The 26,704-nt window shown below is 45.5% G+C and overlaps 1 protein-coding gene across 1 annotated transcript in view; it reads right to left on the bottom strand.

Annotated features, from left to right (window-relative positions):
- Positions 1–26,704, bottom strand: part of si:dkey-22o22.2 (neural-cadherin) — a 289,349-nt gene that overhangs the window by 7,622 nt on the left and 255,023 nt on the right. The window contains exons 27-31 of the mRNA XM_041189292.1: positions 26,444–26,624; positions 13,246–13,412; positions 10,838–11,102; positions 3,914–4,094; positions 2,468–2,721 (exon numbers count right to left, since the gene is read on the bottom strand). Of these exons, the coding sequence (XP_041045226.1) occupies positions 2,468–2,721; positions 3,914–4,094; positions 10,838–11,102; positions 13,246–13,412; positions 26,444–26,624 (1,048 nt within the window). The remainder of the gene's footprint in view (positions 1–2,467; positions 2,722–3,913; positions 4,095–10,837; positions 11,103–13,245; positions 13,413–26,443; positions 26,625–26,704) is intronic.

The following is a 26,704-nucleotide window of genomic DNA, read 5'->3' as shown; positions in this document are numbered from 1 at the left end:
TTGAGGGGAAACTTCCAGGTGGTGGTGTCCCATATGTCTGCTGCCCTTATCCTTCCAGATGGCAGTGGTCGTGGGTTTGGAAGGTGCTGTTGGAGAAGACTTGCTGAATTCTTGCAATGCATCTTGTAAATGGTACACATTGCTGCCATTGTGCATCACTGGTGGAGGGAGTGAATGTTTGTGAATGGGGTGTCAATTAAGCAGGCTACTTTGTCCTGGATGTTTGAGCTGCACTCATCCAGGCAAGTGGATGGTATTCCATCACACTCCTGACTTGTGAATTGTAGACGGTGGACAGGCTTTGGGGAGTCAGGTGGTGGGTTACTCATTGCAGGATTCCTAGCATCTGACCTGCTCTTGTAGCCACAATATTTATATGGCTAGTCCAGTTCAGCTTCTGGTCAATGGTAACCCCCAGGATGTTGATAGTGGGGGACTCAGCAATGGTCATGCCGTTGAATGTCAAGGGGCAATGGTTAGATTATTTCTTGCTGGAGGTGGTCATTGCCTGCCACTTGTGTGGCATGAATGTTACTTGCCACTTGTCAGCCCAAGCCTGGATATTATCCAGGTTTTGCTGCATTTGGACATGGACTGCTTCAGTATCTGAGGAGTCGTGAGTGGTGCTGAACATTGTGCAATCATCAGCGAACATTCTCACATCTGACCTAATGATGGAAGGAAGGTCATTGATGAAGCAGCTGAAGATGGTTGGGCCTAGGGCACTATCCTGAGGAACTCCTGCAGTGATGTCCTGGAACTGAGATGACTGACCTCAACAATCACACCCATCTTCCTTTGTGCTAGGTATGACTCCAACCAGTGGAGAGTTTTCCCTCTTATTCCCATTGAGCTCAGTTTTGCTTGATGCCACACTTGGTTAAATGCTGCCTTGGTGTCAAGGGCAGTCACACTTGCCTCACCTCTGGAGTTCAGCTCTTTTGTCCATGTTTGAACCAAGGCTGTAATGAGGTCAGGAGCTGAGTGGCCCTGACGGAACCCAAACTGAGTGTCAGTGAGCAGTTTATTGCTAAGTAAGTACCACTTGATAGCATTGTTGATGACCCCTTCCACTATTTTACTGATGAATGAGAATAGACTGATGGGGCGGTAATTGGCCGGGTTGGATTTGTCTTGCTTTTTGTGTACAGGACATACCTGGGCAATTTTCCACATAGCCGGGTAGATGCCAGTGTTGTAGCTGTACTGGAACAGCTTGGCAAGGGGCATGGCAAGTTCTGGAGCACAAGTCTTCAGTACTATTGCCGGAATATTGTCAGTGCCCATAGCCTTTGCAGTATCCAGCGCCTTCAGTCTTGATGTCACATGGTGTGAATTGAATTGGCCGGAGGAGGCTGAGATGGATCATTGGCAATTCTGGCTGAAGATTGTTGCAAATCCTTCAACCCTATCAGCCAGGTTTCAGTTGGATACCTCAATTTTGTGAAGGGATAAATTTTAAAAATGATTTATTGGGCAACATTTTCCCCCCGTTGGGGGGGATGTGAGGGACTGGGCGCGGGCAGGCAGGCGGGCTTCCGATCGGCACCCTTGATTGGGAGTGCACCGCCATTTTATGTGGGTGGGCCAATTAAGGCCCACCCAGCGTGACATCTGCCAGGAAGCACTATGGGCTCCAAAGCGCATGCACGCGCAAGAGCACACAGACCTCCCTGAGGCAAAGTGCTGCCTCAGGAGATCAGCTCACATTTTAAATGTTAAATAAAGCTGAGAAAAAAATTTCCCTGCCATGTCCCCTCACTGTCACATGAGTTGGGACATGTCCATAATTTATTTTAAAATATTGCGAGATTTTTAAATCCTCATGAAACCTCATCCCGCCTGTGGATGAGGTTTCATGCTTTTTCAGAAGCCCGCTGGGGCTCCTGGCCTGCCTGCCAACCTTAAGGTTGGACGGACAGGTCCATTAATGACTTCAACTACTTTGTTAATGGCCTTAATAGGCCATTGACAGGTCAGCGCAGCCGACTCAGGTGAAAGCCCTGAATGACGCGCTGTGATGTTGGGACACACATCCGATGTCACCCCGTGTCATTTTATGCTTCGGCGAGCAGGTCCTGCCCCTGCTCACCGACCGGAAGATACAGCCTATCACTTACATTTGCTCAGAAGTTAGCATTTTTATTGCCTTTGGGACTTTGCTATACAAAATGGCAGTACTGGGGCAACAAATCATAGCACCCATGCAAGTGTGGAAACTTGTGGGCTGCTTGTGCCAAATTACTTGCCCTTATTGTGTATAGCAGAGGGAAATCAGTGATGGGTGAAAGACTTCTGCTGAAACACTTCAAGGAACATAAATTAATCTGGCTCTTGGAAACTTAACAAAAATGGAGAGAGCAGAGAGACAAATAATTAGTGCATGTTGGGAAGTGACATCGGCAAAGATGCCAAATCAGATGCCAGGTCAGAGCAGGAGCATGCTGGCAATACATTAATGAGTTACCTAATAAGAGGAGGAGACACATGCTGATGGCCAGGATGGAGTTGATGTTCAGCCCCACTCGAATTCCTGAAGTCGCCATGCTGATCTCACACTGCTGTCCTTTGTAACCTTCTACACAATGGCAGGCAAACACGTCCATCGTTTGTGCAATACACGTGCCCCCATTTCGACACATCCACACTCCACATGGTGACATTGCACAGTGCTCAAGACCTGTTTGATTATTAATCACTGACACCTGACCAGTTGGACACCTGTGTTAGACATGAACAAGAATGTCAACCTGTCAGAAGAGCATTAGATACATGTTTGTCCCCCAATTTTTCAAACTTCTCCCTCAAAGCTACACTGAGTATGCTACTTTTGGGTCAAACATGAGAAAGCAATTCAAGCCATTTGTTCACCATGCAAGCTTGATGCTGAAATAGGGCACATGAAAGACAATCCTGTGCGATAATGGCTACCCTGATCAGATCACTTCACTCTGTATAGTGTGCAAACTCATGAATGGGCCTAAGGCTGTCACATTTGGCCCTGAGAAGTGCCCAGTCTACCTTAGGTTACCCTGGAAGGGCAAGGTATCTGAAAACCTAGAGCAAAAGGTGAAGCAAGCTGTTTCATGCTGCTGCTATGCAGTAACAACACAAGTGGGAAAAAACCTGATCTCAATTTAGCATCTTTCTTGATGGCAAATACAAAATCAGAAAGTTTCCAGATAGCAAACTGTGACCGCAAATTGTCAGTATTTATGTTACCACACTAATGCAGTACCTTTTCTAGGTATTTTATATGATGAACACATTGAGCATTGTAGGTGTAACACATATGAAAGCATAAAAAATTACTACAGTAAAATCACTGCATTAGTACCATTTTCTTAATCAGTGGGGAGTGTACAATATTATATATAAACAGATAAACACATGACTGGATTTTAGACAGTGCAAATCCAGATCCATATACTGACTTTTCCTGTTCCCTGAATACTGTACATTAATGCTATTTTTAACTAGTAGGGCTGCCAATCCTCCAGGATTGACCTGAAGTATTGAAATTGAAGATTAATCTCCAGGATGCTGCTGTGAGCAAACTCAGGAGAAAAATCTTAGGGGTATGAAAGAAATTGCAGTTTATTGCCATTTTTGAACACTTTTGTTTATTAATTGTAAAAATGTAGGGGTTGGGAAAAGAGAAATTATTTGACTATCAAGGATCATGCAAACCTGAAGAGTTTGTTCAGTTTCCAATTAATGTAGGAAAGCAGTGAGGCATGAGGATGGATATGTTGGCTCACTGATATGGGAGCATGGGACCAAAGCAGTTGGAATGAACCCTCCAGGCATAATTCAACCTCAGTTGGCAACCCTAGTAACAATGATTAATTGCATGACATATGATATTATACAATGCATTCTGGCTCTTACAGAAGTTTTTGTAATCCTATACCTGCACTCATGTTTTCTCCATAAATCTACACAATAAAATGGGATAGAACAGGGCCTGCTGCTACAAGCATCTGAGTGGCAGCCAACTGTTATACTCCTTCGTTCCAGGGTAGCAGTTAACATTGTATTCTTTCCATCCATTGGCAAGAGATGACCATTTAATCGAACATCACGCATGCAGCCTAAAATCAAGCAAACACAACTGTTTAACACTCATAATCTTTTTTTTCACTTTACCTTTTCAGCTACGGCTGAATACACATTCAGTAAAAAAACACTTCAAGATCAAAAGTCTAGCATCCTGTGTTCAATTGCCTTCTTGTTAGCTAGTTTTCAACCTATTCTTCACTTTCTTGTTAGTTGATGGGAGAGTCTCCTGTTACTGGGGCTTTGCCTTCAAATTGATCCAAGGTGAGTGAACCACTAACCTTCTATCCATCCCAATGAAAACCTACTCAGGGTGCCTTAGGCTAACAAAAACACGTGCCAGCAGTTAAATATAAAACTCAAAAGAGATGAACAAAGGCAGTGAGCAGTCAAACTAAAATTACACTGACAACATCATTAGGAAGTCTTATTTCTTCTCTGCATTTTGGAACAGAGAACTTAAATGAATGTAATGAAATGAAATAAAAACACTATCAATTTCACAATAGCTGAATATATTTTATTACTTATCATCTCTAGTTTTCACCCCAAGGACCATCTCCCTTTTAACAATTTTGTTGCTACTTTTGTGAAAAATTTCAGAATTTAGGAGGCTAAGAGTTGTTGCTGAAAGAAGAGACATTTTGATGAAGCTTTTCATCTTGCACTCATCCGGACAATCACAAGATTAGCAATGTCAGGGGAAGTAACAACTTCATTCTGTATAAGAAGAGAGTGCTGATTGGAAGTAGACTCCACACACTATAGATTGGCCTTAATGGCAACCAAGTAAAAAGGGCCCAAGCCATTTGCTCACCATACAAGCTTGATGCTGAAATAGGGCGCATGAACGACATCCTGTGAGATAATTGCTACCCTGATCAGATCACTTCACTCTGTATATCGCGCAAGCTCATGAATTGGCCTAAGGCTGTCATTTTTGGCCCTCAGAAGTGACCAGTCTACCTCAGATTACACTGGAAGGGCAAGGTATCTGAAAACCTTGAGCAACAGGTGAAGCAAGCTGTTTAATGCTGCTACTATGCAGTAGAAACACAAGTGGTTTTCGCCACTAACAGGATGCTGCCATCAAGCCAAAAAGATGTTCTGCCAATCTCACAAATGAGTAATGTAGTATATGAATTTCAGTGCCAGTCTGATGCTAGGTATGTAGACCGGATGTCCCAAAAACTGGTGCATCGTATAAACAGCATAGCCGTTCCACTGTTTGCAACAGTCAAGGTACAGACAGTACTCAACCAGGATGTAAATGTGTTGGAAGCAGTTCAGAGAAGGTTTATCAGACTAATACCTGGAGTGGGTGGGTTGTCTTATGAGGAAAGGTTGGACAGACTGGGCTTGTATCCACTGGAGTTTAGAGTAAGAGGTGGCGTAATTGAAACATATCAGATCCTGAGGGGTCTTAACAAGGTGGGTGTGGAGAGGATGTTTCCTCTTGTGGAAGAATCCAGAACTAAATGTCACTGTTTAAAAATAAGAGGTCACCCATTTAAAACAGAGATGAAGAGAAATTTTTTCACTCAGAGGGTCGTGAGTCTTTGGAACTCTTCCTGAAAAGCTGGTGGAAGGAGAGTCTTCAAATATTTTTAAGGCAGAGGTGGATAGATTCTTGGTAAGCAAGGGGGTGATAGGTTATTGACGGTAGGTGGGATGCATATTTCAGATCATTATCAGATCATCTATCATCTTATTGAATGGCGGAACAGGCTTGAGGGGCTGAATTACCTAAGTTATGTAACCAGCCTGTGCTTGCAAAACTCAAAACACAGTGTCCAACGTTACATATGATTCTGTGATTGGACAACATTTGCTAACTAATCCTCGGTGTGCTAAAAATAATGCTGACTACCAACTAATGATTGTCAGTTGGGCTCGCAGTGTGGCTCATTTGCTGTACTAGAAGCTACATATATTAATACATAAGGCTCTGTTCTTTGCAGACAGAAAGAACATGAACACACATTGTGCTTGTTTCAACGAAACAAAATAGGTATAGCCATTCACTGGTTCTTTCCTCAGGGCATTGTCTTGACCAATCAGAGTCAAGCTACCTGGTTTAAATTTAAAAAAAATGCTTGGCAGTTAACTGTCAGTCACCATTAACTGATGCATTCGCCATGGCAACACCTCTACCAATCAGAGTCCACCTGCCAACCAATCAACACTCTCTTCTCATACAGTATAAAGTTGTTGCTTTCACTGACATTGGTATTCTTGCAATTGCCCTGATGAGTGCAAGCCAAAAAGCTTCAACAAAATGTCTTTTTTTCAGCAATACTCAAGTTTTGTGCTAACAAGAGGCGAAGAGTTGTATTTCACAAAGGATGGACTGATTTTTTATTGTTTACATCTGAAGGCCGATTGTGTGAACATGCACCCCAATGGATGAAACTCTAAACCGGGAGACCATAATTGAAAAATCAGCTATCCAGTGACAGCAGAAAGTATCCCTTGTCAGTGAAAAGGAGAACCAGGTACAAAAATAAAACATTCTCCATTCTCCTCTAAGAATCTGCTTCACTCTCAAACTTCTGTAGCAGTGTGAAGTTTGCATTTCCTACACTGACCAATTAAGTGAGATTGGCAATTTTAGGACAATTAATCGGGTGGATGGACAATTTCTTACTGTGGGTTGTGCCTCCTGGGAACTGAATGGAAATTGCATAAACTTGTTTTGCACAGAAACCTGAGAGTTGACTTTCAATCAATTAACCTGAGTTACAGAGTTGAAAGAAACTATGTTAACACATTATACATCCCTAGTCCCTGGCCCTTTAACTGTGGGTATATTCTTTCAGTAATCAATAGGAGTAAAAAAGTCAGTGTGAGAATAACACATGCTTTCCTGTTTTAACACTTGTAGGACACTTTCAATTATTTAGCGACCAAAGGAAAATATACCCACTGATATTTAAATGAGTCAACTATCAGGAACTAGAGATAGTTTAAATTATATGTGTATTTGTAGGTGTTAGGATTGAGTTTTAGTTTTAATGTTTAAGTTTAATTTGTATTTCGGTACTCATGTTAAGAAACGGAGAACTTGAATTTTAGTTTCACTTTAAAAGATGCCTGCATTTTAAGGAGGCTTATGATTTTAAGGGGAGTCAAAACAAACAAGGTAGAAAAAAATTGCTGTTGTCTAGCAACAGGGGTCCAGAGAGAGAGGCCCCACACAGACACAGAGAAACCTAAAGCAGTTCGAGTTCTGTTGGTGATTATGCTTTGAGGTGAAGGAGGCAGTTTAAGTCTCTCTCTGGCTGGCATATTCCCAGATGGCTGAGAAAAATAAGTCTAAGAATCTTAGATGAGTTGGTCTAAAGTTAAAGTAACAGCGAATGTCAAGTGAGCTCTTGATCTCAAGGGAGATATTAAGTTGTCAGCAGTCTACTGGGAGACGGAACTGCAGGGAGCAGGTCCTAAAGGAAAAAAAGAAATCCCAAGAAGTCCTTTAAGTTAAGTCAAAGGACAAGGACAGGAATCAGGAATCTGTTAAGTGAAGTTAAGAGTAAGGAGCAGAGAAAGGCTCCAAGCACAAAGGGAGAAAGCTGCAGGACGCGGACTTTAAAATCAAATTAGGTTTGCGGGAAGCCAGAAGATCCAAGGAGACAGCTGAGGGTCTGTAACTCTTTACAATGGGAATGTGAAGCAGTGGTGTTTGGTTGGCATGGCTGAGTCTGAGATACAGTGCATGGAAGGAAGCTTGAACATACATGGTGATTGAGGGGAGAGGAACCTTGGAAGGAGGATTCAAGATGCTGGAGGTGGAACCTGGTGGAAGATGTCTGAGAGAAAGCGTTGTTTGGGAGAAGATTCCAAATCAAGTTCTTTGAGAGTTGAGATTGGAAACTCTCATGTGAAAGATGGAGCCCCATGAGACTGGTTGGCTCATGGTGTGATAAGCATCTGGGGGCAGTTGAGGAGTGATCGATAGCACCTGGTTGGGGTGGCATCTGTAAGTTAGTTTCAGAGTGTGGTGTGTCTGACCACAGGTCACTTATTTGTTTACATGGACTGTGTACTTACTGTGAACACTGGAGTGTAAAATAGCTTTTGTAACTTGTGTTACCGTCACAAATCTGCACATATCTGTAAAGGTATAGGTGTGGGTGAAGGAGTATTGTAATATCGTTCATCTTTTCTCGTTTAATAATTGTTTTATTCTTTTGTTAAGGGTTCATCAGCAGACCCCTGTGACTCTGTTCTGTAGTCACCCTCCATCTTTCTAAACAAAAAATAAAAGTTAGGATCTGTCAGGTCAGGTTCTGGGATCTGACTTGTCCAGTAATAACATCAGCTGGGATCATAACATCACACTAATTGAGTTTGTAAAAGCCAAACTTCACAATAGTGGTTTTGGCTCATTTATTTTTCAACTTTTAAGGCAAGCCCAGTATATACTAGGCCAACAACAGATAAGCTCTGCAGTCCTGCCACATCCAGTCATGAATGGTGGTGGACAATTAAACAACTCACGGGAGGAGGAGGCTCCACAAATATCCCCATCCTCAATGATGAAGGAGCCCAGCATAACAGTGCAAAAGATAAGGCTAAAGCATTCACAACAATCTTCAGACAGAAGTACCAAGTGGATGATCCATCCCCACCTCCTCTGGAGACCCCCAGCATCACTGATGCCAGTTTTCAGCCAATTCGATTCACTCCACGTGATATCAAGAAACAGCTGAAGGCACTGGATACTGCAAAGGCTACGGGCCCTGACAACATCCCAGAAATAGTACTGAAATCTTGTGCTCCAGAACTTGCCGCGCCCCTGGCCAAATTATTCTAGTACAGCTACAACACTGGCATCTACCCGGCTATATGGAACATTGCCCAGGTATGTCCTGTACACAAAAAGCAGGACAAATCCAACCCGGCCAATTACCGCTCCATCAGTCTACTCTCAATCATCAATAAAGTAAGGAAGGGATCATCAATAGTGCTATCAAGCGGCACTTGCTTAGCAATAACCTGCTCACTGATGCCCAGTTTTGGTTCTGCCAGGGCCACTCAGCTCCTGACCTCATTACAGCCTTGGTTCAAACATGGACAAAAGAGCTGAACTCCCAAGGTGAAGTGAGAATGACCGCCCTTGACATCAAGGCAGCATTTGACCGAGTGTGGTATCAAGGAGCCCTAGCAAAACTGGGGTCAATGGGAATCAGGGGGGAAACTTTCTGCTGGTTGGAGTCATACCTAGCACAAAGGAAAATGGTTGTGGTTGTTAGAGGTCAGTCATCTCAGCTCCAGGACATCACTGCAGGATTTCTTCAGGGTGGTGTCCTAGGCCCAACCATCTTCAGCTTCATTAATGACCTTCCTTCCATCATAAGGTCAGAAATGGGGATGTTCGCTGATGATTGCCAATGTTCAGCACCATTCGCGACTCTTCAGATACTGAAGCAGTCCATGTCCAAATGCAGCAAGATCTGGACAATATCCAGGCTTGGGCTGACAAGTGGCAAGTCACATTCGCACCACACAAGGGTCAGGCAATGGCCATCTCCAACAAGAGAGAATCCAACCATCGCCCCTTGATGTTCAATGGCATTACCATTGCTGAGTCCCCCACTATCAACATCCTGGTGGGTTATCATTGACCAGAAACTGAACTGGACTAGCCAAATACTGTGGCTACAGGAGCAGGTCAGAGGCGTGGAATCATATGATGAGTAACTCGCCTCCTCACTCCCCAAAGCCTGTCCACCATTTGCAAGGCACAAGTCAGCAATGTGATGGAATACTCCCCACTTGCCTGGATGAGGGCAGCTCCTACAACACTGAAGAAGCTGGACACTGTCCAGGACAAAACAGTCCGCTTGATTGGCACCACATCCACAAACATTCACTCCCTCCACCATCGACGCACAGTAGCAGCAGTGTATACCATCTACAAGATGCACTGCAGGAATTCAACAAGGTTCCTTAGACAGCACCTTCCAAACCCACTACCACTACCACCTAGAAGGAAAAGGAAAGCAGATAGATGGGAACATCACCACCTGGAAGTTCCCCTCCAAGTCACTCACCATCCTGAGTTGGAAATAAATCACCGTTCCTTCACTGTCGTTGGGTCAAAATCCTGGAACTCCCTTCCTAACAGCACTGTGAGTGTACCTACATCACATGGACTGCAGCAATGCATGAAGGCACCTCACCGCCACCTTCTCAAAGGCAGCTGGGGATGGGCAATAAATGTTGGCCCAGCCAGCAAAGCCCACATCTCGTGAATGAATGAAAAAAAAAGATGGGCATTAATGCAAAAGCAAAATACTGCAGTTGCTAGAAATCTGAAATAAAAGCAGAAAATTCTCGAAATACTCAGCAGGTCTGGAAGCCTCAGTGGGGAGGAGAAACAAAGTTGACGTTAAGGTTAATAACCTTACAGAATTGGCAGAAGGACTATAAGGCAATTGAGGAGTATTTTTTCATTCAGAGGCTGATGGGGGTCTAGAACTCGCTAAGTGGAAATGTGGTAGAGGCAGAAGCCCTCATCACATTTAAAAGGTACTTGGATATGCAATGAAAGTACCATTACCTCCAAAGCTATGGACCAATAGTTGGAAAATGGGATTAAGCTGGCTAGCTCTTCTTTGCTGGCACAGGTACAATGGGCCGAATGACTTCGTTCGGTGCTGTAAATTTCTATGATTCTATGCATGGAGGTTTCTGCAGCTATATCCATCACCTTGTTCACCACAGCAGATTTTAAATAATTTGCTATCCTGAGCTAGTGTCACGTGTTCTATCGTACCTTGGAAAGCACTTAGTGGACTCTCAGGAAGGCTTTTTCCTAGCAGCAGACTTGAAGGATCGATTAGTATTTCTCTGTGGGTGCCAAGGGAAGATGTCACCTCATGGGCTCCTCCTCCATTGTTGAGGCGCAGTGTAAACTCATTGTCATGCCGATCCATGTTTAGGAGAGACCACTGGCCATTGTCCACACGCATTGTGCGCAGTTTCAATGAATGTTCCGAATCACCAAGGTTGACACGGATCCCAAAATATCCACCAATGATCTATTTCACAGAAGCAAAGCAAAGCAGAAAAGAAAAAAGAAAGGTTTGAAACTTTTAATAATCATTGCATCAATATCCTCAGGGTTACCATTGATCATAAACTTAACTGGACTGAGACAGTGGCATAGTGGTAATATCACTGGACTAGTAATCAAGAGACCCAGGCTAATGCTTTGGGGGCACAGGCTCAAATCCCACCAACCACATCAGCTGGCAGAATTTAAATTCAATGAATAAAAATCTGGAAGTGAATGCTGGTCTCAGTGATGATGACCATGAAGTTACCATTGATTGTTGTTAAAAACCCACCTGGTTCACTAATGCCCTTTAGGGAAGGAAATCTGCCTTCCTTACCTGGTCTGGCCTACATGTGACCCCAGGTCCACAGCAATCTGCTCTCTTAAATGACCTAGCAAGCCACACTGTTCCAGGGCAATTAGGGATGGGCAACAAATGCTGGCGGCTTTGCCAGTGACACCCACATCCTATGAGAGTGAAGAAGGCTGGGAATTCTGCAGTGAATAATACATCTCCTGACTCCCCTAAATCTGTCTACCGTCTGTAAGGCACACGTCAGGAGTCTAATGGTATACTCTCCACTTGCCTGGATCCAATAACACTCGAGAAGCTCAATATCGTTCAGGACAAAGCAGCTCACTTGACAGGTACCCCATCCAGCACCTTAAATACTCACTCCTTCTACGATGAGTGCACAGTGGCAGCAGTGTGTAGCATCTACAACATGCACTACAACAACTTGCCTAAGCTCCTTTGACAGCACCTTCCAAAGCCATGACTGCTACCATCTGGAAGGACAAGGGCAGCAAATGCATGGGAACACCATTAACTTGGAGCTATATTGCCGTTGCTTCATTGTCACTGGGTCAAAATCCTCCCAAACAGCACCATGGGCTGCAGCAGCAGTTGAACTGCAGCAGTTCAAGAAGGTGACTCACCACCACCTTCTCAAGGGCGTTTAGGGATGGCCTAATCAGTGACGTTCATATCTCATGAATAAACAATAGATAAAATACAATGACCTAAAAGCATTTTACAGAACAATGAATGCAAAGTTAAAGGAGAAGAAAAATCTAGCGGGTATCTTCATTACCAAGTATGTCCCTTGTGCTAATTTTTTTAAAAAAAGGAAATGTGCCTCCTGCCCTATATGGAATATCCCTGATTTCATGAGTAATTTTCCCAACAATGGTAAAATAGAAACATGAGTAGGCCATTCAACCCCTTGGGCCAGTTCCACCGTTCAATTAGATCTCGACTAAGCTGTACCTCATCTCTATTGACCCACCTATGCTCCATATCTCTTGATATCTTTATGTAACAAAACTTTACTAATCTTCTTCATTTCACTCTTAAATGGCATAGCTCTAATTTTAAAATAAAATTGTTCTGCATTTCCCGACAAGAGGAAATAATTTCTCTACATCTAACCTATCAAATTTCTTCATTATTTTAAGACATCAATTAGATGACTCTCAATCTTGTAAACTGAAGTGGATACAAGTTTATGCAACATATCTTCATAATGTAAGCCTTTTAAATTTTCACCCTAGGCCTCACATCCACCTGCACACCACCCTACCCCCATCCCCACCAGCTCCCAGCACCCCCCCACCCCCACACTGTACATCAGATGGGGTCTAATCCAGGCTCTACAACTGAAGCATCACTTCCACACCTTTGAAAGGCCAACATATTCCTTCTTAATTACTTTTTATGCCTGTGCATTATCTTTTGGTTATTTGTGTATTTGGATACTCAAATTCATTTACTTCTTCACAGCTCCTAGTCTCCCACCAGTTAAAAGTCTTTTAGATTTGTTTTTCTTGGAACAAAAGTGGGGACCTTATACTTCCCCATATTAAATTCCATCTCTTATTTTTGGTCTCCATTAACAGTCTCCCAAAGAATTAGGCCCACATACGATGCTGAGTGGATGCATTAACTCCTGTGGATACTTGAGAATTATGACACGCTAATGTGCCAATAATCTCACTGAGGGGTTCCAGATGCATCATCATGAGTGAAAGTTTTGGAATGAATTCTTGGGAAGAGCTATGGCCAGTGTACACTCTATTGGATGCCCTTGGTACTTTAGTTTTGAATAGAAGTTCTTGGTTACCACCTCCAGTATAATGTATTCGCTGGTGTCCTTGGATGCTAGACTGAAGAGAGAACAGTTGGGATTCCGGGTACGGAGCATCAGCTGCACTTGTGTCCTGCGAGCGCTAAGAGCGCCTTTCTGCTGGTACTGAATCAGACTGTCCTTTTCAAAGGACCATTCAGGCAGAGCTACAGGCAAAACAAAAAAGTAAAGAGCCATTCAAAGCATAAGAAAGTATAGCACTAAGAATAAATCTCTATTGAATAGCAATTTTTTATATTTATTTTGAAAATTAAAAACATTTTCACAAGTGAAGAGGGCAATCAGCAGAGCACATACCTCCGCCACATGTGTTAACTCAACGTTATACTGGATTATAGCACTTACGCACTTCTAACCGATCTTTGGTCACATTAAATGAGTCAATTTGAATTTTCAATCAGGTGTTCTTCACTATTCCAGATATATAGCAAACTTTGTGTAATTGCAGCAATCTGAATCCCAATGAACTTTGCTCATAAAAACATTACAAAAAAGATAACTTGCCCTATCTCAATATTAAGAGATCGTTCAAACGGGATGAAAAGATAACATCCCACCTTTGGGAGTGGTGGTAACAAAAGAAACAATTGAATGGACTCAGCCACTGATGTTTCTTTATTACAATTATGCAGCTCATCCTTGAGGTTTTTTCCTGCCTAACTATGGGCGGCATCTTTCCAGATTTTCACAAGTGCGGTAGTGGGGCGTTTTACCTGCCAACCGCAATGGCGAATTTTCACACCCTTCCAGCCTCATAAATTATGCAGTCACAGGAAATACGCCAAATCACTGGCGGCCGGCCCCCAATTTGCACGCCACTCTGTTACCTCGCTGCTTCCTCGCTCCGGGCACCATATTTAAACTGCAGCCATGCACACATTTCTCAATGCTTGCAGACCAGGACTGCTCCGGTGAAGATATGGCCTCAAGAGCCAAGAAGAGTGCAGTCCCCTGATTCAGTGACGCATCGCCAGGATGCCTTTTGGACGCTGTGGAGGCCCCCCGCCATGTCCTCTATCCCAGCTCTGGCTGCAGGAGGCTCATCAGTCTCATGGCTCCGGCTTGGGAAGCAGTGGCAGAGGTGGTCAGTGCCAAAGCTGTACACAAGAGATCAGTGATCCAGTGCAGAAAAAGGATGAATGATCTCATCCGTGTCTCCAGGGTAAGGCAACCATCTCATCACTCTAAACTCACACACTCACAAGGCCATCGCACATTCACTGGCATCTCACTCACTGCCAGCCCAAGGGACATCACCACTCATTCTCTAACACACACCCTCACATCTCCATCTGGCCTCATCTCCTCTGGAGACTGCCTCCTCATCCCGTCCATGGCTCCAATCTCACACACACACATCTGTCATCCTTCTCATTTGGCCTGGCTCGCACTCTCTCCATCTGTCCTTATGCAGGACAAGATCACACACAATCAACAGGCGAGGTCCCAGAATGGGAATGGAGTGCTGGACATCAAGGTCCTCACTCCGTTTGAGAGTCGTGCATTGGAACTGGCCAGAGAGGACGTGGACTGTTCCTGCGGTGACAGTGAGGTCAACAGCAAGCATCCACGTAAGGATCCTGCACCACTTCATCCCTCTCTCAGCGCTATTCTGAGTCCTCTGTTCTGTGTGTAACGTGGCTGTCAAGCACTAATAATCTCCACTTTCTGTCCTAGGCACATCTGCCATATCGACCTCAGGCAACCTTGACCCTGACCCCAAGGTTGAGAACACCTCGGATGAGGACCCTGAGGGCAGCACCATTGAAGACTCATCACGGCACTCACCCACACCCTCTACCAGCACAGAGACACAAACCTGGGTGGGACTTAGATGTAGAATCACGGAATCACAGTGCCAAAGAGGCCCATCGAGTCTGCACCGACAAGTGAGAAACACCTGACCTGCATACCTAATCCCATTTACCAGCACTTGGCCAATAGCCTTGAATGTTATGACGTGCCAAGTGCTCATCCAAGTAATTTTAAAAGGATGTGAGGCAACCCGCCTCCACCACCCTCCCAGGCAGCGCATTCCAAATCGTCACCATCCTGAGTTAAAAAGTTTTCCCTCACATCACCCCTAAACCTCCTGCCCTCACCTTGAACTTAGGCCCCCTTGTGACTGACCCTTCAACTAAGGGGAACAGCTGCTCCCTATCCACCCTGTCCATGCCCCTCATAATCTTGTACACCTCGATCAGGTCGCTCCTCAGTCTCCTCTGCTCCAACAAAAACAACCAAAGTCTATCCAATCTCTCTTCATAACTTAAATGTTTCATCCCAGGCAACATCCTTGTGAATCTCCTCTGCATCCCCTCCAGTGCAATCACATCCTTCCTATAATATGGTGGCCAGAACTGCACATAGTATTCCAGCTGTGGCCTCACCAAGGTTCTATACAACTCCAACATGACCTCCCTACTTTTGTAATCTATGCCTCAATTGATAAAGGCAAGTGTCCCATATGCCTTTTTCACCACCCCACTAACGTGCCCCACCGCCTTCAGAGATCTATGGACACACATGCCAAGATCCCTTTGTTCCTCAGAACTTGCTAGTGCCATGCGTTCATTGAATACATCCTTGTCAAATTACTCCTTCCAAAGTATATCACCTCACACTTTTCAGAGTTAAATTCCATCTGTCACTTATCTGCCCATTTGACCATCCCATCTATATCTTCCTGCAGCCCAAGACACTCGACCTCACTGTTAAACACCCGGCCAATCTTTGTGTCATCTGCAAACTTACTAATCCTACCCCCCACATAGTCATCTATGTCGTTTATATAAATGACGAATAATAGGGGACCGAGCACAGATCCCTGTGGTACGCCATTGGACACTGGCTTCCAGTCACTAAAGCATCCTTCTGTCATCACCCTCTGCCTCCTGCAACTAAGCCAATTTTGAATCCACCTTATCAAATTACCCTAAATCCCATGTGCCTTTGCCTTCTTTATAAGTCTCCCATGTGGGACCTTGAGCAACCTCAGGATCACAACCTGGTGAGCACAGCAAACAATCTGTTCCTCAACAGGCTGAGACAGGGACATCCGAGGTTGTTGGCACTTGGAGGACTGGCGGAGGCAAGGAATCTGCTGAGTCTGAGTCAGACGATGAGCCTCTGGACTCGGTCCTCAATCAGTTAGTGGAGTTGCAAAGACAATTACGGGAACATTAGGAAGGGATGTCTGGTGCACTTCACAGATTGCAAAGGACAACGGAGGAGTCCATCCACTTCAGTCTGAGATGATAGTGCCAGCACGCCAACGCACCGAGGTCAACACTGGCAGGAGGACCAGCAGCTCGACACCCCGGGGCCATCTACCCAGGTGACTCCAGGAATGTCCGGCCAATCCAAATCCCCTCTTCCTGTGACCCCATCGTCTCCAGCTCAACAGCCCAAGGAGGGTGCAGCTGGCCCACAGCAGGACATCCAAAGCAGGCCGGGACGCTCCAGGTCTCAGCCCTCCAGAGGAAGTCTGCCAAAGTCATCACAGAGAACAGGGCGCAATAGTCAGCAGGCTGCCTCCACCTCCACGACAGATGTCAGGAGAGCACCAAGACGTAGCGGCAGGGTTAGAAGATGTCATAGCGCACGTGAGTACAGGTGTTAATCACTTGTACATAATGTTCACTATTGTAAATAAACTCCCAAGAATGTCTCCTTGTCTATGGCTCCTTGTTATGATGAACAGTGTTATATCATTCAGATGTGAAACCTTGGTTCCTGCACAAGGTAAAGGCAGATAAATCAGTCCATGGCATCTTTCCTGTACAGTGTGTAACCTTCAGACTAAAATGATGGCCCGGTCTCACACTCACATTAGTGATGCCTGCACCTGCTGGTCATTGCTGCCAGAATGTCGTGGGCAGGCATCACAGAGTTCCATCATTCTCTCTGTGCTCTCAGCACCTTTAAGGTGGGGCTGGCCCCCATCTGTTCTGTGCATCAGTGCCTGGTGAACGTATGCTTCTGAAGGGATCAGGTGCACTTAATGGGCGGAATTTTACCGTCAGCGAGCTGGGGGTGGGGCCCACTCACCGACGTGTAAAATGATGCAGGATGATGTCGGGCAGAACCCCCGACGTCACTGCGCCCCATTTAAATCTTCAGGAAGGCTGGGGCGCAGCAAAATCAGCTGCGGGCCCGCCGACCTGTCAATGGCCAACTGAGGCCATTGACAGGATCATTTAAACAATTAAAGGACCTGCCCGTCCAACGTTAAGGTTGGTGGGCAGGCCAGGAGCCCTGGCAGCAACTAGAGAAAACATGAAACCTCATCCACCGGCGGGATGAGGTTTCATGTAGGGTTTTAAAAATTGTAATAAAGTTGTTCTGTAAATTATGAACATGTCCCAACTCATGCGACATTGTCACATGAGGGGACATGTAAGAGATTTTTCTTTTCTCTTATTTTTAATATTTTAAAAAGTAAAATGGCAGTGCGGCCCTGATTACTGGCGGTGATCGGCTCCGCACCCGCCCGCCATTGGTCAGGCCCGTCCGCCCGACAAACAAAAAATTCTGCCCAGTGTTTCACAGCTGCGCCTCCATGATATGACCCTGATCACAGAATGCAAGCGATGTGCCCTCGGCCAGACAGGAGTCAGACATTCACAGTGGCTATGTGAAGATCTATGGGGTGTCCTCTCTGCATGTCATTGTCATCCTCCTGGAATCCAGCAACTATTAGGACCTGCGCTGTGTCTCCATGACATGAGCCTGAACACTGAGGGTATGTGCGCTGTCATCAGCCACACAGGAGCCAAATGTTCACAGGTGCAGTGTGAGGATGTCAGAACTGTCCTCACTGCATCTTGTCACCATTGTCCATGAATCTTGCAGCTATTAGGGCCTCACGAGTGTGCCTGCCTCATCTGGCCAGTGCACTGGCCTCATCACCTTCGAGGGCCTCATCACCCTCATCCCCTTTGACGTCCTTCTCATTGGAGAACACGTGCAGTTCTTCCATCTCCTCCTTAGCCATTGGAGCGCCAGGTTGTGAAGCATGCAGCAAGCTATGATGGTGCATGACACCCTCTGGGGACTGTATTGCTCCCCAGACCCGTCGAGGCACTGGAACTTCATTTTCAAAATGCCTGTCGTTTACTCCACCCAAGTCCGCGTTGCAGCATGAGCCTTGTTTTACCATCGCTCTGCTACAGTCTGAGGCTGCTGCACGAGAGTCATCAGCCATGTTCTCTGCTGTCCCCGAAGATCCAACCCTGCAGCCTCTGTGGCCCTGCAAGATGTCAGGGATCTGAGACCTGCTAAGGATGTAGGAGTCATGGATGCTCCCTAGGAACCGTGCACAGGCCTGTAGGATGGGTTTGTGTGGTCGCAGACCAGCTGAACACTCAGTGAGTGGAAGCCTGTACGGTTGATGTAGTTGATTGCTTGTTGCCACAGAGATTTAAGTACCATGTGAATGCAGTCGATGGCACCCTGCACCTGTGGAAACCCAGAGATCGCCACAAATCTCAGCGCTTTTGCTTCCTGGTTTGTCTGATCCTCGGGTGAAATGCACAAAGTTCTGTGACTTTGCAAAGTTGGTGTCCGACTTGTTGGTGGAGGCTTGCGAGATCCCGCACAGGTCACCTCTGGAGCCCTGGTAGGAGCGACTGGAGTAAAAATTGAGCGCTGCAGTCACTTTCATGGCCACTAGCAGTGGATGCCTCCATGTCCCCGTGGTGCTAAATCCTGCAGCAGGTGGCATTTGTGACCAACCAGTTCCCTAGACATAAGCAGTCTTCAGCAACACTCGTTCTCAGTCACCTGCAGGAATGTCAGGCGCCGTCTATAGACCCTGGGCCTAGCGAAGCACCTAAAGACAACAGCTCACTGTGGATCTTCAGCGGTGTGCGCAGGAGGCCCTGCAGCACCTTCTTCTTGAGGGTGGTGCTCCTCCCAGGTGCCTCTGCCACTCTCTTCTTCCTCTTCTCTGCTCCTGTAAGCCATGAGGCATGCCGCTAGATCACCAGGCTCCATGATCCTGCTGTTGTCCTCCTGCGGGATCAGAGAGAGACGCATGGGTTAGCATATGTGTCCTAAGGACCTCTCTTGGTTAATTCTGAAAGCCCCTTCACCCATGCTGGAGAGTGGTGGCCAACACTTGGATGTCCAGAGTTTAGTACGCTTCATGGCCCCTCTCCACTTGACCGATTGGTGGCAGATTTGGCCACTGGACTGCTTGCTGTGCTCTCAGCTCAAGCCATAGGCATTCTTCTAACCCACACTGCAAGGCTGCGCTGTTAGCTTGAATTATGATGGATACTGGTCCAAACCTTAACAAAGACATTGCAAGGAGCTGTGAGCGCCTCTACCAGTGACTGCGCCATGGCCACATTTCGCAAGGGGATTCTACAACTTGCCCAGTTGACCAATTATACTGCTGCCCCGTAAAACGCACATTAATTTGCAGTCTGCACCTGAGGGGTGAAAACTTCTGGAGCATTCGGTGGCACTTTCATGCTTGTGCATTACTAGAGTGGGCAGAAAAGCTTCAGAGGCCCGACTCCAAGAAATATCAATGGAGCTGCAGCTGAACGGTCTCAGCAGGAGAAAAATGCTCACTTTGACAAGCTTTTCCAAGTGTGTGGCCACTTCCCTCACCCTCCACCCAACCAAAGCCCCACGCTCCCCGAACCCGGCATGTGCTCCCTTCAGTCTGTGCTGCCTTCCCCCCACCCAACTCCACCGCTCCCCCCTCGCCCCCGTCCCCATCTGCACTGGAGTCCTTGCCCTGACATCGCACCAAAAGCCAGTTGGGAAAAAGCGGCTTGCCTGTGCCCCCCGCCCGAATGCACGGCGCCTCTTCTTTGATGCCCTATGGCCGATCCTTGTGAGTGCTGCGCAAGGTTGTGTGCACTTACCTCTGAATTTCCCTCTAAGTTCAGCTTGGCAGGTGCAGGCCTTTTAAAGGCAGTCATAAATCACGTGGTTCTTAAGTCACATCGCTGTGAGAGGTAAACCTGACGTGGGGGGATGATTCCAGCATGCGGATACAATGATGAGATGCAAGTGCATTAAAATTAAGTTCCCGATGTTGGACAGTGGAAAATGCAGCCTGCAACTGATGGTTAGAGTGAACGATCGCAAACTGGTTTCACGACAGCGTAAAACCGATTTTTGGTCTTTTCACCATATTGTCCATTTATGACTGCCATGACACCCACTATCAATGGGAGTGGAAAATTCTGGCCTATAAAGCTGAAAAAATAAATCTTTTTATTAAGAGCTTCCATCTCCCTGACTGGGCTTCAGGCCAATCCACATCCAACAACTTGCTCTGAAAACTCTGCCCTCATTTTGACAGCTATGACAAATTCCATAAGGCAGCTGAGACAATCCACAACATTCTAAAACAATAGATGATATTCGAAAGAAAACAATCCACAAAATTCTGGTCTCTGCTGGTAAATGCATATACATAGGATTACATAGGATATATGGCATAGTGGCAGGCCACTTGGCCCAATGTTATGCTCCATTCAAGCCTTCACCCATCTTTCCTCATCCAAATTTATCATCATAACCATCTACTCTCTCTCTCTCATATGCTTGTCTAATTCCCCCTTAAAAAATCGATACTATTCACTTCAACCATTCTCTGTGCTAGCGAGTTCCATGTTCTTACTACTCTTTGGGCAAATAAATTTCTTCTGAATTTCCTATTGAATTTCTTGGTGACTGTCTTATATTGAGGCCTCTAGTTGTTTGCTTTACCCCACAAGAGGAAACACTTTCTGTAGATGAGGCACACACATGTAGGCATATGTGGACATGAGCACAGGAAAGATATTGACTGTGAAACTTTTCATGCTCTAAGAACCTGCCAACACCAACTGTCTGAACTCACATATGATGAATGGCCTTGAGTGAGGTAACAGAGGGGCACTGACACTTGATAATAGTATCCCAATCAATGCTAGTGGCAGGTCGGGGGGGGAGGGGAGAAACTCAGACAAAGCAAACATATTTCAATATTTAGTCTTCCACAACTTTTTCTCTCCAGCATCTCACATCAGCTTAGGTGGTGGTCAGATAGCTGGGTGCAGTGGTCACTGAGTCAATTTCCGGTGGTCCCAAATCTTCCACTCATTGAAATTTAATATAGCCTTTGTGGTTTTGAAATGAGAAGGGATAGGAGGGTGACCCAGAGATGGCTTACCTCCAGTGCTCCTTCCCTCTCCATGAGAAGGTACCTGGCTTCCTTTTGGGATTTACAAATCAGCAATGCAATCAGTTTGAGAATGCAACTGCAAGGAAATCATTGGCATCAATCCACATACAGCCACTCTGGCCCCAACTAGCAAGGCCATATCAGTGTATATGTTGGGAATATGCTGGGGCCAAAGTTCCATATTAGTTATGGCACTTGGGTAGGAAGGAACAGAAAGTTGAATGTTGTTCGAGCTCTTTGACACCACTCCCAGCAATAATGTCAGGCAGGTGCATTATAACTACAAGCAAATCACAGAAACATATTATACAATGGATTTCCTGTCATTTGTGCCTTAGTAACGCTTGGCATTAGGAACACTAGGGTGTCCAGGATTGTTATGGCTGGCAGGCAGGAGTGGGATGATTTAAAAATGGAAGGGCCACCAGAGATGTGAGAAAATATTTCATTATTTTCACTTCTTATAACATTTGCTGGCACAGTGGGCCATGGTGATCTGACAGCTGCTAAAGCCATTAATTTCCACCACCACTCCCCAGCATGTCACCTCCCAAGGTGATCCAACCTCAATGAAAACAGTACCAAATTTATACTAATTATGTTGAGCCCAGGACACCAGCCGTGATCAGAAATGAAGATCTAGAGCAAGAGAACAATACATCGGGCTGAAGTTATACTATCATTGCAGTTAACAGGAAATTCTGCTCCATCATTCATTTCTCAATACTTTATTTGTTTCCATTATCCTTTGCTGTTCTACAAGGGATTCTGCTATAAAATCTGTTATTCCAAGTTTTTCCACATGATGGCAGCATTGACACTAAGCATAATAAGATCTGCTGTTATTCTTGCTGCAAAGGAGATGTTGTAATCTTTCCCAGACTGATACTTCAAACACAGATAGAAGCTATATTTAGCCTCAGTTTTCTTCGATTATCTTGCCCAAAAGCTGACAGGAAAGCAATGGATGTTAGCCAAAATCAGTTAGCCTAATGCCTTATTCATGTCTTAACTTCAATTTCCTCCCCTCTTCCTGTTAGGATGGTCGTTGGTTGTCTCTTTCCTGCTTGTAGCATGAAAGTGCCAGTGTAGAGACAGGGTCCTTGAAAGCGGCACCATTTCCCTGCAAAAACAAAAACAGAATTACCTGGAAAAACTCAGCAGGTCTGGCAGCATCGGCGGAGAAGAAAGGAGTTGACGTTTCGAGTCCTCATGACCCTTCGACAGAACTTGAGTTCGAGTCCAAGAAAGAGTTGAAATATAAGCTGGTTTAAGGTGTGTGTGTGGGGGGTGGAGAGAGAGAGAGAGAGAGAGAGAGAGAGGTGGACAGTTCCTCTGACATGTCCTCCTCCTTCCTTAACCGAGGTTTTCCACCCACGGTCGTTGACAGGGCACTCAACCCTGTCCGGCCCATCTCCCGCGCATCCGCCCTCACGCCTTCTCCTCCCTCCCAGAAACATGATAGGGTCCCCCTTGTCCTCACTTGTCACCCCACCAGCCTCCGCATTCAAAGGATCATCCTCTGCCATTTCTGCCAACTCCAGCATGATGCCACCACCAAACACATCTTCCCTTCACCCCCCCTATCGGCATTCCATAGGGATCGCTCCCTCCGGGACACCCTGGTCCACTCCTCCATCACCCCCTACTCCTCAACCCCCTCCTATGGCACCACCCCATGCCCACGCAAAAGATGCAACACCTGCCCCTTCACTTCCTCTCTCCTCACCGTCCAAGGATCCAAACACTCCTTTCAAGTGAAGCAGCATTTCACTTGCATTTCCCCCAACTTAGTCTACTGCATTCGTTGCTCCCAATGTGGTCTCCCCAACATTGGAGAGACCAAACGTAAACTGGGCGACCGCTTTGCAGAACACCTGCGGTCTGTCCGCAAGAATGACCCAAACCTCCCTGTCGCTTGCCATTTTAACACTCCACCCTGCTCTCTTGCCCACGTGTCTGTCCTTGGCTTGCTGCATTGTCCCAGTGAAGCCCAACGCAAACTGGAGGAACAACACCTCATCTTCCGACTAGGCACTTTACAGCCTTCCGGACTGAATATTGAATTCAACAACTTTAGGTCGTGAGCTCCATCCCCCCATCCCCACCCCCTTTCTGTTTCCCCCTTCCTTTTCTTTTTTTTCCAATAAATTATATAGATTTTCCTTTTTCCACCTATTTCAATTATATAAAAAAAAAAATTTTTTTTTTTTTACATCTTTTATGCTCTCCCCACCCCCACTAGAGCTATACCTTGAGTGCCCTACCATCCATTCTTAATTAGCACATTCGTTTAGATAATATCACCAACTTTAACTTTAACACCTATATGTTCTTTTGTACTATTGTTGTTGACATCTTTTGATGATCTGCTTCTATCACTGCTTGTTTGTCCCTACAACCACACCCCCACTCCACCGCTCTCTATCTCTCTCTCTCTCCGCCCCCCACACACATACCTTAAACCAGCTTATATTTCAACTCTTTCCTGGACTCGAACTCAAGTTCTGTCGAAGGGTCATGAGGACTCGAAACGTCAACTCTTTTCTTCTCTGCCGATGCTACCAGACCTGCTGAGTTTTTCCAGGTAATTCTGTTTTTGTTTTTTGTTTTGGATTTCCAGCATCCGCAGTTTTTTTGTTTTTAACCATTTCCCTGCATACTGGCATTGTCTCCACAAACAATAGGGGCTGTGAGGAGAAAGGTGACGGTGAGGGGTCCCAGCAGTAATGGCAGTAAACCTCCAAGACACTGGAAAAAAAGAAGGAAGAAAGAAAGGAAGGAAAGAGGGTCTAAAAAAACTAGAGTAGCACTGCAGGGATCAGTGCTGGGGCCCTAGTTATCTACAATCTATATTATTGACTTTGATGAAGGGACAAACTGCACTGTAGCCAGATTTGCTGATGATACAAAGCTGGGAAAGCAAGTTGTGAGGAGGATACAAAGAGTCTGCAAAGGAATGTAGATTGGTTATAGTGAGTGTGCCAAAAAAATTGGCAGGTGGAGTATAGTGGGAAAATGGGAGATTGTCCATTTTGGCAGGAAGAAAATAAAAGCAGAATGTTATTTAAATAGAGACTGCAGCATGCTCCAGTGCAGAGGGATTTGGGGGTCCTTGTACATGAATCACAAAAAATTAGCATGCAGGTAAAGCAAGTAATTAGGGAGGTAAACTGAATGTTGGCTTTTATTGCAAGTGGAGTGGAATATACAAGTACGGAAGTCTTGCTACAGCTGTACACAGCATTGGTGAAAGTGCACCTAGCGTATTGTGTACAGTTTTAGTCTTTTTAATTCAGGACGAATGTACTTGCATTGGAGGCAGTTTAGGGAATGTTCACTAGGCTGATTCCTGGATTGAAGAGGTTTTCTTATGATGAAAGGTTGAGCAGGTTGGACCTATACTCATTGGAGTTTAGAAGGATGAGAGATGATCTTATAAGATTCATGTAAGGTCATGTATATCATGTAAGATTACGAGGGGCTTGACAGGGTAAATGCTGAGAGGATGTTTTCCCTTAAGAGGGAATCTAGAACTAGGGCACAGTTTAAAAGGAAAGAGATCTCCCATTTAAGACTGAGATGAGGAATTTCATCTCTCAGAGGGCTGTTAGTCTTTGGTATTCTCTTCCCCAGAGATCAGTGGAGACTGCATTTTTGAATATATTCAAGGCTGAGTCAGGCAGATTTTTGATTTACATGGGAGTCAAATGCTATGGGAGGCAAGCAGGAAATTGGAGTTAAGGCCACAATCAGATCAGCCACTGTGTTTCATAAACTGGTGGCGTGGTTGTTGGCTTCTGGTTTGCATGGCCTATCTTATCTGGAGAGACTGTAGTCTTACTCTGGTAGTTACTTCAAATTGGTTTGATAACACTATATAAAAGGTTACAAAGTAAGTATGTCTCTCCTGAGAACAGAGTGTTCCATCCTTTCTCCCATGACTGCTGATGTCATTGTTACATCATGGTCTACATCACTGTTTACCATAACTATTCTATTAACCCATTACATGACAAGGGGAAGGCCGTTTTTCACCAGAGTTGGTGAAAAGGTGAGAAGGAAGGAGGAGTACATTCTTTGGGTGGGGGGGAGGGGGTTGCCGTGTGCACATCGGGGGCACTCCCCCACAAGATGGTATCCCTTGCCTTTGTCTTCCCTATCTGGTCTCCAAAACCCCCTACCCCTTTGCCCCCGCCTTCCCCACCCTAAGGTGCCCAATCCCTCCTCACCCAAAAAGTCATGACCTACCCTGTCTCTGGGTTCCATGCAGTCCCAACAGCACCCATTGCTGAGTTCTGAAGCTGCTGGGACTTCAAGAGCTGCCAGCCAACCTGATTGGCCTTGCACTGAGGGGCAGAGATCCCACTCTGCTTTTGAAGGCCGCTTACAGTATAATATCACTGCAGGGCAGCCTCTTTCAATGCTGACTGACTTTTCTAATGAGTAGGGCAAGCAATACATCCTCCCTACCACCCACTCACCTCCCACACCCCCTCTGTAAAATTCAGCCCAAGAAGTTCTTGTGCTTGGGTATTCATGCAACTGCTAGGCAGTTCCCTGTAGGAAGAGTGAAAATCAGGATCATGAGCTTCTTTTCTAGTAGACAGCTAAAGGTAGACACTTAGAAACAGGACTTGGAGGATATCCTGCATAGTACAGGAACACCCAAATATTGGGTATTGGAAGAAATGATAAAACACAGAAGCACACGAAAATGAAACAGCCAAAACAAAAATTTGTTTGGTTTTGCAACACATTTGAACATCAAGCTGTATGTCATGTGAAAATTTACAGTGCACAGGAAAAGCAACATTATTGGAGAAGCACTTTAGCTGCTTTCTCTCACTCAAAAAATTCACCAACACCTAGTTGAAAAGTGGACTGCTGGTTTCAGAAGAAATCGCTGAAGCAAAGGAAACAGGTAGTAGGAAAAGAAACTAAGGGATGGCACAATTAATTGTGATTTCCCAGAACTGCTGTTACCTTTGTCACACTTGTATCCAGTATAGCCTGGTTTGCAGTCACAGCTGAAAGAACCCCATTCTCCTAAACACTTTCCATGAAAACCACAGGAGAATGTTCCAGCGCTGTGGCAGACCCCATCAGTCACTGCGCAGCCTGGGGCACTGTTGAGGAACTCTGCAGGATTTGCCAAGTCGTACACCTAGCGCCAGAGAAAAATAACCAGTTTAAGAATTTTGCATGACATTTGAATGTTATTGAGAATGTAATGGGAGGCTTTAC

Source organism: Carcharodon carcharias, chromosome 6 (genome assembly GCF_017639515.1).
Source record: "Carcharodon carcharias isolate sCarCar2 chromosome 6, sCarCar2.pri, whole genome shotgun sequence".
Lineage (NCBI taxonomy): Eukaryota > Metazoa > Chordata > Chondrichthyes > Lamniformes > Lamnidae > Carcharodon > Carcharodon carcharias.
The sequence above is the reverse complement of the archived record's forward strand: the minus strand, read 5'-3'. Positions and strand labels throughout refer to the sequence as shown.